At 40.4% G+C, this 13,291-nt stretch overlaps 1 protein-coding gene and 1 pseudogene across 1 annotated transcript in view; one reads left to right on the forward strand and one right to left on the reverse strand.

Moving 5' to 3' along the window:
• LOC124783885 overlaps positions 1-13,291 on the reverse strand; it is a 200,901-nt gene that overhangs the window by 13,043 nt on the left and 174,567 nt on the right. Inside the window, exons 2-3 of the mRNA XM_047254056.1 lie at positions 8,412-8,605; positions 296-485 (exon numbers count right to left, since the gene is read on the reverse strand). Of these exons, the coding sequence (XP_047110012.1) occupies positions 296-457 (162 nt within the window). The 5' untranslated portion in view covers positions 458-485; positions 8,412-8,605. The remainder of the gene's footprint in view (positions 1-295; positions 486-8,411; positions 8,606-13,291) is intronic.
• LOC124728875 lies at positions 10,337-10,454 on the forward strand (annotated as a pseudogene).

Here is a 13,291-nt window from a genome sequence, read left to right on the forward strand (position 1 = left end):
ATGATGAGAAACTGGAGCCACTATGCTCCCTTGATATTTACAGGCCGTTCTGTTAGAGCCAGTCGTCAGGCAGACGGGAGGTGGTGGAGTGAAATGGCTCTTTAGTTTCTAGTGTTTGTGTGTCTCTTGGGGACTCCTGCAGTAACTAGGAATGCGAAGACAATGAAGGTGGAGGAAAAGTTTTTGCGTATGATGAGGATCCTCAAAAGTGTGAATGAAGAACGTTCTGAGCTGCACTGCTTTGCCTGCCGCTATACTCGCTACGAAGTCATACCTAGTGACCGTTGACTCTCACCTTGAGGCGGAATGCCTCGGGCTCTCCCGTCTCCTCGTTTGTGGTGGCTAGCCCCTCCACGAACGTGAACTGGATCGGCTCCACATGTTCGCCTGTCTCCTCATCAAGCTGAATACTGTGCGCCTCGTACTCGTCATCCATAAAATCCGATTGGAACACCATGGTATTCTGCTCGGACCCTTTACCACTCCTGCAACAAGAAATGGAAATGTTAACTTTATCGACATGCGCTGTGAGGCATGAGGGAGCGACCTAATTTTGGAACGGATGAAAGGGCACTGCTTTATTTCTTAGCGAAACAAGCTGAAACTAATGCCCTCGGCCTTAGGAAATTACAATGAAATGAAATGAAGATGATGCACAAGAATTCCAGACTGGCTAGCAGCGCTCCGAGAAACAACGCTTTATGTAAGTTTACACATTTCTACGTGAAGACAATGTTTTTTTGTTTTGTTTTTCACTGACCTTTTTTCGTTACGTATCTGACATTCTTTGGAGAATGCCCCAAAAGCTCTAAAATTTGATCTGTGTGTTTTGTGATTATAGTCGACCCCGTACCTGAGGTCGCGAATGAGGGTTCTCGTCCGAATTCTCTTTGGGACCCCAACCCCAAGATTGTGTGTCGTGATATGTGATATGTGATATTTCAAATCTCTCCTGCAATGCTTCACTACGTGACGAAATGCCACACTGTCTACGGCAGTAAATCCGTCGCGAAATTGAAATCACTGGTTCCTTTGGTGCTATTCCAGAAGACAAGAAAATGTACAGGTTTGAAAAGATGAAATTGTCTCTACCATAAACCTCGAAATTCTTTATATGAAAACTTTTAAAAGCCCTTTAAACAAAACAAATTATGAACATTATACATCTTTAGTCTTCGCGTCTACATATTTACATCTGTCAGTCACCCTGCGGGAGAATACATTTCTCATTGACACCGTCATTGTAGAATGTGTGATTTTATTTACGGAGCCACCAGATCACCTCTGCTTGTGCCGCTTCATCACTAACAAAGTAAAGTCTGTGGCGGTACGCCACATAACGTGAAAAAATAATACTGAAGAACTTCGCAAATATAACAAAACTGACGTCGTAATGAAATAAATATTATCGCAGAAAAAGCGCAAAGACTATATAAACTAATATGATCTGTGAATCTCAGTTCCTTTTGACTAAGGATTGGACAGACTTCCCTTTTGTTTCTTGGTTGTGTAAGAAGCGATTTTGTGACGAGGCACGAAAACGTGTAAGTTTCATGTAATATTTAGTCTAAATACAATCAAATGTTACTCAAAAGTGTCGCTAGTGTTTTACTGTTAACAGATCCTATACTCCGGTAGTGTGTGACTTAAATTAATTTCTACAAATTTTGTAGGGGAACATTGATGCAGAGGTCAACGCTATTGTCCTAAATGATAACGGCTCAGAGTCGTGGTAAATATTTTAATATTTGCTAATTTTGACAAACAATAAAAATAAATATAAATGTAGGAGATTTCTCTTGATTAGCCGTTCTTCTTTTGAAGCTGTAATAGTAGTCAGTTTTTTCTAATATTAAACCATATAATCTTCGCTTAAGTGATGCCTTTTGATATAAAAACAGATTTTCCGGCATACCAACTGCGAGAAGCACCATAACAGTCCATGGCGTAAATAATTTTCCAGTTGTGAAGCAGGCAGAATAATATTAACTCAAAGCTTTGCCTGACAAACAAATAACAACAATACACATACGTAAAAAGAACCACCACAAGTCCTCGAAGGTGTTCTTTTACGGTTTCGAAAGAGATGAAAATCTGATGGAGCCAAGCTGGGACTTTGAGGATGGTCGATGACAGTGAACCCAAGGCGTCGAATTGTTGCGGATGTCGCAGCGCTCCTGTGTAATTTGGCACTGCCGGCTCTGAAGGAGAGCGGGTTCCATGTGTGGACGAACTCTTCTTATTCGAAACTCGATTAAGGCACGCTATTTCTCAGGCATCGACATAGTTTACGTTACACTCCGCCATGTTACACGCTACAATTCAGAGTCTTCTAGCGACAGAGCGCTTGAAGAACAAAGCTTTAGAATGTTTATAAAGTTTGTTCTACTTAAAAAGCTTTAAGAATTTTCAGATAAATTAGGAGGCATTAGTTTTCAGCACGCCCTCGTATCAATTAAGTACTCAGCCTCCCATGTGATGGCGTTACAGAAAGAGCAAACCGGACGTATTTATCATTTTAAATAATTTGATGCTATCCTCCATTACTAAGACAGCAATTCCTGTGAATATACTAAATGTGTCTTCTGCATCCTTATACCGTTGATCATAGCTGATATTTCCGCTTTTATGGATCTACATCTAATTCTACATTCACACTCAGCAAGCCACAGAACGGCACTTGGCGAAGGGTACCTCGTAGCAATACTAGTCATTTTCTTTCCGGTTCCTCTCGCAGTTAGAACGATGGGGAATGCCCCCGTACGAGCCCTAAATTCTCTTATCCTCGCTATCCGCGAAATGTATGTTGGCGGCAGTAGAATCAAATTGGTTCAAATAGCTCTAAGCACTATGAAACTTAACATCTGAGTTCTTCAGTTCCGCCGGCCGCGGTGGTCTAGCGGTTCAGGCGCTCAGTCCGGAACCGCGCGACTGCTACGGTCGCAGGTTCGAATCCTGCTTCGGGCATGGATGTGTGTGATGTCCTTAGGTTAGTTAGGTTTACGTAGTTCTAAGTTCTAGGGGACTAATGACCACCGATGTTAAGTCCCATAGTGCTCAGAGCCATTTGAACCATTTTTTTCATCAGTTCACTAGACTGAGAACTACTTAAACCTAACTAACCTAAGGACATCACACACATCCATGCCCGAGGCAGGATTCGAATCTGCGACCGTAGCGGTCGTGCTGTTCCAGACTGTAGCGCCTAGAACCGCTCGGCCACTGCCATTCATCACACCAACTGTATCCTCCTGCAGTCCTCGCAAGTACATCCTGGACCTCATCTGCTCCTCCGCTATATTTTGGAAGTGCAGTTGGCTTAATAATAGTGACTGATTATAACAAAAATCTTCGGCCGCCATAGTTTATGAATTTTTATTTAAAGCATAGTTGCAATCTTAAAAATGTAAAATATGTTATCTAACAAAAGTCGACAGAAAACAAGCATAGTGAAGGAAGGTAAGATACTACCGATCTGTACTGTGAGAGTCAGTTACTACATTACGAAGGCAAAATAAAAATTAGTAGGATAATTGTTTTAGGATTTCATTATCAGTATTGGTGGCCTAAGTATATACACGCTTGTTGCTGTAGTAAACTCTAGGTGGTCACTGTAAAAATAAAAAAGCTTATTAAAAGGTAATATTATGGGCTGTTGTCGTTGTTGTATAAATAGTTTTGGTGGGTGTTCTAAATGTATCAGTTCTGGTAGGTGACAAAGCTAAATATAAGAGAAGTAAGAACAAGCAAAGCTCCATGGCTTTATTTCTGTGACAAGATGAGGGAGCTCGACTGGGAATATAAAATGTTGTCATGGGAAGAAAATAAAGCACTGTTAATATGAGAAATATTGTACGTTATATTAAGTCTTAGTCTACAACAAAAAACATACCACTCTAAAAATGCCATATTAATTTGCTCTACAATTGAACGTGAAATGTGACTGTCGATCTGTGTTCTCTAGAAATTTGACTACCATTGATGCCGGGTTTCACTCTCCTCCTTCCATTTCCACAATTATCCATAAATCACAGTTATGCGCACGATACACTTAGAAAAAGAAACGCTACAATAGAAGCATTCACAGCGGGAGTTAACTTCCTCGACAGTTTTTGAATTCAGGTCGTTGCATAAGAGACTTTTATATGCCTAACGATTCACCTTCTGCAGCGGAAACGCTCTTCAGATGCCATTACTAGTCCAAGTAGCCAAAATATTTAAACGGGTTGGTCACGCACTGGTTGCAGAATAGAAATAGAAAAACATCTCATCTACGGCCTGGCACAGGGGATCGCTGTGCGGTGCTACACATTCTCCTCATGAACAATAATTATTAGTAAAGGACTCCAGTCGTATTGAGAATGCCACTTTGTACTGCACTTGTAGATCTCACGGTTTTGTAAGTTAACTGTTCAAACGAAGGACAACTGGATGATTAATTAAAATGTGAGAGTTGAGTTTACGCCTTCAAATCGCATAATAATTGCAATAGGCAATCGCCTGAAAGAGACATGTGGGGAAAAAAACAGCAAACAAAAGCTTCTGCCTGTAACTGCAATGATGTTTATCTGGTGACAACGCGCCCGACAGGAGGAAACATGAAAAATAGAGGAACGCTGCATCCGGTAATTATTGTGTCTGCAGCAGTCCAACATGGGAAGCGGACGCACAAATGAAACGGCAAACACAGTTTGTTTTTTTGAACAGATTTTTGGGATGTACATATTCGTCCTGTTGTTGTAAACCAACTTAGGGTACAGAGCAGCTCAAATTCTGGCGAATGGACTTTCAATCCTCTTCCTATTTCTATTCCTTTGTTTGGCACTAACAAAATAGTAAATTTATTTCTGTTAAAAGTTACAAGGGCTGTAAACCCAATGTATGGGATACTAGACATACATTTGTTTTTCTCTTTTTCTTCTGTGGTGCAATATGTACCTGGGTCTTTCTTCACTTTGTCTAGGATTGTGTCAAAGAAATTAGAAATTGGCTCTTCTACATCTAATAAACTACAACAAAAACTAATACACAATATAAGGTGTAGGCATGATCCATACACAGGCTCTGGAATATACAAGGTCACATCCCAGGAATGCTCCATGTTCTACCTAGGACAAACAGGCCGAAATATCAACACCAGGTACACAGAGAACATAAAAGCCTACACACACAGCAGACACACTACATCAGCCATAGCAACACATATACATAATACAGGACACCCATTTGGAAAAATTGAGCTTAATGTCAAAGTACTCCACGGACTAAATAAAGGACATAAAATGGATTTGCTAGAAGAACTGGAGATATATTCAAATTACAGAAAGTATGAAGATAAAATATTAAACGAAAACCTTGAAAGTGAATCAGTGAACTTCTTCAGATGTTTCGGTAGTATACTTAAATAAAGATAGTAACACGCAGAAATAAGCACAACTGGAAAATAGACATAAGTAAATTATGATCCCAATTGTGAAGGTAAAAAGCCTCTGTACAAAAATAACCTCTGTGGAAGACCTATAATGTCATCTCTGTTGACTACTTATATGAACATCTCTGTAACTTTTGTTTATGTAAAATGTTTTCGATGTTTAAAAGTGTACAACAAGTTGTGTGTGATGTTTAGTGTGTGTGTATGTATGTGTGTGTGTGTGTGTGTGTGTGTGTGTGACTCTGCACAAATGGACCATAAGGAAACTGTAAGTACAAATTATTCTTAATTTCGCCACTAACTTCACAAAAAGATCGACCGCCAACTAAAATTCGCGTGTTTTCTTATATATTGCATTAAAGTCAACGAAATGAAGCAGAATCTCAAACATCGACAACACCACACAGGAATAACATAACACAAAAATCTTACTTGAAAATGGGAATCATTTCCCAAAACGCGTCGTGCGAAAAATAAAATAAAGAAAATCGTGACTGGTAGCAGATGAGTTATTTATAAACAAACCTGTTGAAAAGTTTTCTATATGTTTTCCGTCTATTTTTGAGCTGGTTTCAAGAGCGTTTGTTACTTCAGTTGAAAACGGACCTGTACAATCGCAGATGGAACTGATCGATCTGCAGTGACAAACTCCATAACAATTAAACTGTCCAGGAGTTCGTGTGCATTACTTTCCTCGCGAAGAGGTTCCATGTCACCATAAGAAGGTTGCAAATGTGATATCAATGTTTCAATCAACATATGTGCGCGAAATACTTTTTTCGATTACTCTGCTAATCGAGTAACAATTACGTGGCATCCTGGGTAACAAAATGGTTCAAATGGCTCTGAGCACTATGGGACTTAACATCTGTGGTCATCAGTCCCCTAGAACTTAGAACTACTTAAACCTAACTAACCTAAGGACATCACACACATCCATGCCCGAGGCAGGATTCGAACCTGTGACTGTAGCAGTCGCGCGGTTCCGGACTGAGCGTCTTAACCGCTAGACCATCGCGGTAACAAAAATCTGGGACATTGCATCTGTCTGTATGCCGACTGTCTGTACCAAATATAAAAATTTATTATTTCTCTGGTGCACCAAAAATAAGCAAATACTAATAATTTTTGTTTGTTTGTGGCATATGTTGTTATGAAGTATACAACCGAGTTGCATTAAGACGTTTAGTGTTCCTTGTACGACTGCACTGACGTTTAAATGCGGCGCGTTCGTAGTTTCCCCTTAGTTGTATTATGGAATTCAAAGAGCGAATTAATTTTTGTAGCTACTGTTGTACGTATTTGCAATTGGTCGGATGAGCAACGCCCCATGAAATTTAATTTTGTCATAAAAATGAAAATATTTTTATGCCAAGTTACATAGCCAATTTGCAATGCAACAGATTTCAGTCAATTAGCACTGCAACAAATTTCAGTTGGTCATGCCTTTAAAATTTTACGCATGTATACAAACAAAAAGTCGTGTATACATTTTTATCTGTTGGATTTATGTAACGTGTCACTTGAAATTTTTATAAGTAGGATGGGGCTTTTCACGCATGTGTGGGCAAACAATTTTTAAAATTTTTGTACACTGACACGCACTTTCGGCAGTCGTGCCTTAAAAATTTAAATGTGGTACTGTACTTAACAATGATCATGTATCTGTGCGGCCCTCTTTAAACGTGCACCGACACACTTACGCCACCTTTTGTGACCCAGCCTTTCTCCTTGCACAAGCGGAGGCTCTGGTAGTTGCTTGTATGCTATTTGGAAACAGTTAGGGTTTAAATATGTAACTAATGTCGCTACGTGTTATTCTGCATATTACTAATGACAGTATTTGATGTCTAAAACAGTCTCATGTATTTGTATCTAAAACGGTATGAATTTCTGTGCCAAAAAGCGTTTTGTTCTTGAATATTTTTCGTTTAGAACTGCTTTTAATGAGAAATTTTTGTTTCTGTAAAATATCCATCTCTTCTCAGGGCCTCCTTCCCCTCCAGTCTTCTCCACCAACTTCCAAAGTCTTGGCTCGGAACTATCTCCCTCTCCACTCTTCCCTCCTACAAACATCAACCCGCACAAACCCCCTCCTATGCACTACTTTTAAATACAACGTTCCCATGATACCCTTATTCCTGATAGTCGACATCCATTCGTCTCTTCACTCATATCTGTGTCTATTTTAATCAGCCAACAAATCGGCATGCCGGCCGCGGTGGTCTAGCGGTTCAGGCGCTCAGTCCGGAACCGCGGGACTGCTACGGTCGCAGGTTCGAATCCTGCCTCGGGCATGGATGTGTGTGATGTCCTTAGGTTAGTTCGGTTTAAGTAGTTCTAAGTTATAGGGGACTGATGACCACAGATGTTAAGTCCCATAGTGCTCAGAGCCATTTGAACCATTTTGAACAAATCGGCCTTTCCATTTTACTTTATTCGATGGTCTATCTGTTTTTATATATTCGTGGACGACACTAATTTTCCATTCGTCTGTTTCTATATTTTAATTAGTCCGCAAATCAACCTTTTATATTTAACTTGTGCAACTGACGATCGGTCTTTTTATTGTGTAACACGTTCTTTTTTGTCAACCGCAATGTTCACTTTCTATATTACTTTTTTAACATTTTAATCTCATGTGGCTGAAAAGAGGCAAATTGCATCCCTTTGAGCCCGCCGCTGTCCATAGGGGCGGGAGAGGGGTTGGGGGGATGAAATAACACTAGACAAAGGAACTGTAAAATTTGTAACGTAACACCGGTTACTGTGGTCTGTCTGTTACAGCTCATCAGATGATGAGTTAAACCCAAAACGCGTCATGGCAGGTAATAAGCAAATTCAGGGAAAATCAGCGACAGTTTCTAAGCAAGGACACAGCTTTTTAAAATTCTTTCCAATAATAGTAATTAGCAGCCTTAGCGGGTTGTTTCATGTTGGAGCTTTTCAGTACTGTCTTATAGATTGCGCTACCACCTACCGTGTTAATCGGTTAATCCGGTCCGCTTCCCAGTGTCGACTATCTGTAATGTGGTAGGTGCTTCCTCAAATGACGTCAACTTCCAGAGGGAATTGCGAGCTTCCAGGTGGTCGGTGCTCGTAGTGTCGGAATCGACTACGGAAGTCGACTGGTTGTTAACATCACCGCTGTTACCGCTGCAACAGCCTCCTTTCCTGTAACAAACGGAAAATCGAGGTCTCGGGTCAGTGCACAAAAACTGAAAGGACTGTCAGCAGAAGGTAAAACATGTGAGTGGTGAATGATGTGGTCCAGTCAGGTCACCCTTACTCCGAGAAAGAGCTTGAACGCTAAGATGGTTATCCGTTAGGGCGTCTGTTACGTATTCTGAAACATTAGGTGGGTTTGTGATGATCTGGCCAAACATTCTGATGATTACACCCACACTTCTGCAAAGTCGAATAGGAAACTAAATACCTTCTTATTGCTCGACCAAGTGCAATGACTGCCTAGCGTTGAGGGTAGCACAGTTAAGTTTTGTTCCTGAGAGAAAAAGATGGAACCTTTTGTGAACTTAGGGCAAATGAAGAATGTTGCGCTAAGTTAAGATATTTACAATCGGTGTTATTCTCATGTCCAAGAAAATAACAAACAGAAGTACTTTTCAGTATACAGAAAAGTTAGTTATGAAGTATATCAAGGCTCTGTGTTATGCCTTTTATTATTCTTGACTTTTTATTCGGGATACCACTTGGTGGCAACACAACCAGTGTTGCTCGCAGACGATACCGGTATGTTTTATTAAAGAACTCAACCAAGCTGATTTGTAGCAGATCTTTATGCCGACAGAAGATGGAGCGGGATACTTAGCAGACAACTGCATGGTGGCAAATGAGAAGAAAATGACATGGATTAGCGTTAAAGACGTAAGAACAAAAGCAGAAAGCCACATATTCCTATAATGTGAGAGACTGTAGTACCGAATAAATTTCTTACACGAAATTCCAACTAGTTTGGTTAGATGATCGCTGAAGACGGGGAAAAGGTTAAGTAACTTCTGTTATGTCTGAAGAACGCTTGAGTAGACTAGCTGCAAACGCCGCTAAATGCATAATAAACGAAACGGAGACAATCGCAAAAACCTGGCCCTGTCCAAACTATTAAAGTTAACGACTTCATTTAGTTTTTAAAAATAAATAAAAAATAATTACTGTGCGTTAATAGCTGAAATCTGCGATTAAGTTTTATATGTTAAAATCCTAAGTGAAATATTGACTTAGCGTTTTTTGCACCCGATTTATGCAGTTAGGAAGTTTTACAAACGTATTGATCCAATTATGAAACAAACATTCGGTTGCAATGCCCGCTACTCGCAGATATTTTAGGAGTGACAGAAGGATGGAATTTAATTATTGTGAATATAAACTGAATACGTTTCAGTTCGAAGAGGCGTCTCAAAATTCCACAAAACTGGCTTATAAAAAACGAAGGTGACATCATTTTATCAGGAAAAACTGACGTATTTAACTTCAAAAAGGGGAACAGAAATGTATGTTCAGCACACCATCGTGCTTTCGTAATCACAAGATATGTAGAAAATAAAATAAGTTCCAAACTGCATCTTAGAAAAACATCGATAAAATTCCAGAAAATGATAAAATTGGTGGGAAGGCGCGTCTTATTCAAAAAATAGAGACAAAAAATTCTAGAAAATGAAAATGGCTGAAAACTGCTTTTGAGTGACATCGACCTCAACACTGCCCATCACTTGAATATCGCTTCCGGCTTCTTCGTCGTTCTGAGGGTTGGCAGCGGCAGGAGCGACTCTTTGAATGCCTTCCTGCTCGTCTGACACCTCGGTGTAGAATTTGAATTCGTCGTTGGTCATCCAGTCTTCACCAAAGTGGAGCTCCGAAAGATTTTGACGACTCCTAGTTTGACTTCCAGCCAATGGCTTTGCCGCAGTGGTAACACCGGTTCCCGTCAGATCACCGAAGTTAAGCGCTGTCGGGTTGGGCTAGCACTTGGATGGGTGACTATCCGGTCTGCCGAGCGCTGTTGGCAGACGGAGTGCACTAGCCTTTCGGAGGCAAACTGAGGAGCTACTTGATTGAGAAATAGCGGCTCCGGTCTCGTCAGCTGACATACGACCGAGAGAGCGATGTGCTGACCACATGCTCCTCCATATCCGCATCTAGTGGTGCCTTCGGACTGCCACGGCGGCCAGTCAGTACCGTTGGGTCTTCATGACCTGTTCGGGCGGAGTTTTGGTTTGCAGAGTTTGGTTTCTAAACTTTCTACACCTGCTGTGATTGGTGTTGGGCTGTTCTTTTGCTGATTTTTTTTCACCCCTTCGGGGGGCTTTCCCCCTATCCACTTTCAAAACTGTAGAAGGGCTCTCCAAGAACTAGACAAATCATCTTGTTTTTGCTTTTCGTGAAAAGCACTTTTTTGGTTTTTTGAATCTGGAACTGCCAGTTACGTCACTTTCACAAAGCCCTCCGTGTATGTCATGACAATTAGTGTCAACACCGTTTTCATTGCATAATATTGCTTTACTAATACTTTTATTCTTGTTACCATTCTGTTTTGGAAACATTTCCTTTTAGTTGATCAGGACGCCGCTTTCTTTTCCAGAAGGGACCATCGTCGTCGGTCTCATTCTGGTTATTTTAAACAACTACTTCGGGTTCGATTTCTTGCAGAATTCGTACTATTTCAATTACTCCCACTTCGTACCATCATCTGCATTTAAACTGTCCACATTATTCATTTACATAGTTTACGCCCACATTGGAACACTAAAATCGAACATAACACAACAGAGTCCACAATGACTAAGTTAGTTCTTAGCAGTCAGCAGTTTTTTCGTTTCCCAAAATTTCTTCATTCGCTGTGATCTGGCTGCTCGTTCTTCTGCAGATATGACAGACTTCTTCCGTTCTGATGGTTTGAATGTCAGCCGCGTATATTTGTTCTTCAGAAGAAGTTTCTCTTCTCTGTGTTGAATCTGGTGTGTGTTGATATTTAATTCATCAAGATTTTAAACCAGATGTTTTTGGTTTTACCGTTCCAGAAGTAGTCAAAAAGTTGTTTTAGGATTCTAGTATTTGGTAGGCGAGATATGTAGCCGAAAAATGTAGTCCTCCTTTTCCGCGTTGTATCTATAATGGATTCACTTTCTCTATACACCGTTCACAAAATAACTCATTTTCTTAAAACAATTCGAGCAAAGAAGCCAAACACGCACCCTGATCATCAACTGAACTGTGATTACCGACGTATATTTCGACAATGCATGGGCAGCGAGAGCTTCATTGTTGCATACGCGTTTGCTACAGCGCAACCAACCTAATTATGAATAAGAAAAATATCCCTCCTAATCCTAACAAACTGAAATTTAGGTTTGAATGTCTAGATTGGTAAGTAGGCGGGTTTTGCAAACGCTGGACATTTAGCGGGTTTTGCTGCCGAAAAGAACATGCAGTTAGCGGATTTTGCAACCGCACACGATTTTCTACCAGCCTTTTTCAACGGTTTACAGCGAGGTTTGCACCCTGAAACCTGTTGTTGTTGTGGTCTTCAGTCCTGAGACTGGTTTGATGCAGCTCTCCATGCTACTCTATCCTGTGCAAGCTTTTTCATCTCCCAGTACCTACTGCAACCTACATCCTTCTGAATCTGCTTAGTGTATTCATCTCTTGGTCTCCCTCTACGATTTTTACCCTCCACCCTGCCCTCCAATACTAAATTGGTGATCCCTTGATGCCTCAGAACATGTCCGACCAACCGATCCCTTCTTCTGGTCAAGTTGTGCCAAAAACTTCTCTTCTCCCCAATCCTATTCAATACTTCCTCATTAGTTATATGATCTACCCATCTAATCTTCAGCATTCTTCTGTAGCACCACATTTCGAAAGCTTCTATTCTCTTCTTGTCCAAACTATTTATCGTCCATGTTTCACTTCCATACATGGCTACACTCCATACGAATACTTTCAGAAATGACTTCCTGACACTTAAATCAATACTGGATGTTAACAAATTTCTCTTCTTCAGAAACGCTTTCCTTGCCATTGCCAGCCTACATTTTATATCCTCTCTACTTCGACCATCATCAGTTATTTTGCTCCCCAAATAGCAAAACTCCTTTATTACTTTAAGTGCCTCATTTCCTAATCTAATTCCCTCAGCATCACCCGACTTAATTAGACTACATTCCATTATCCTTGTTTTGCTTTTGTTGATGTTCATCTTATATCCTCCTTTCAAGACACTGTCCATTCCATTCAACTGCTCTTGCAAGTCCTTTGCTGTCTCTGACAGAATTACAATGTCATCGGCGAACCTCAAAGTTTTTATTTCTTCTCCGTGAATTTTAATACCTACTCCTAATTTTTCTTTTGTTTCCTTTACTGCTTGCTCAATATACAGATTGAACAACATCGGGGAGAGGCTACAACCCTGTCTTACTCCCTTCCCAACCACTGCTTCCCTTTCATGTCCCTCGACTCTTATAACTGCCATCTGGTTTCTGTACAAATTGTAAATAGCCTTTCGCTCCCTGTATTTTACCCCTGCCACCTTTAAAATGTGAAAGAGAGTATTCCAGTCAACATTGTCAAAAGCTTTCTCTAAGTCTACAAATGCTAGAAACGTAGGTTTGCCTTTCCTTAATCTTTCTTCTAAGATAAGTCGTAAGGTCAGTATTGCCTCACGTGTTCCAGTGTTTCTACGGAATCCAAACTGATCTTCCCCGAGGTTGGCTTCTACTAGTTTTTCCATTCGTCTGTAAAGAATTCGTGTTAATATTTTGCAGCTGTGACTTATTAAGCTGATAGTTCGGTAATTTTCACATCTGTCAACACCTGCTTTCTTTGGGATTGGAATTATAATATTCT

Source organism: Schistocerca piceifrons, chromosome 1 (genome assembly GCF_021461385.2).
Source record: "Schistocerca piceifrons isolate TAMUIC-IGC-003096 chromosome 1, iqSchPice1.1, whole genome shotgun sequence".
NCBI classification, from domain to species: domain Eukaryota; kingdom Metazoa; phylum Arthropoda; class Insecta; order Orthoptera; family Acrididae; genus Schistocerca; species Schistocerca piceifrons.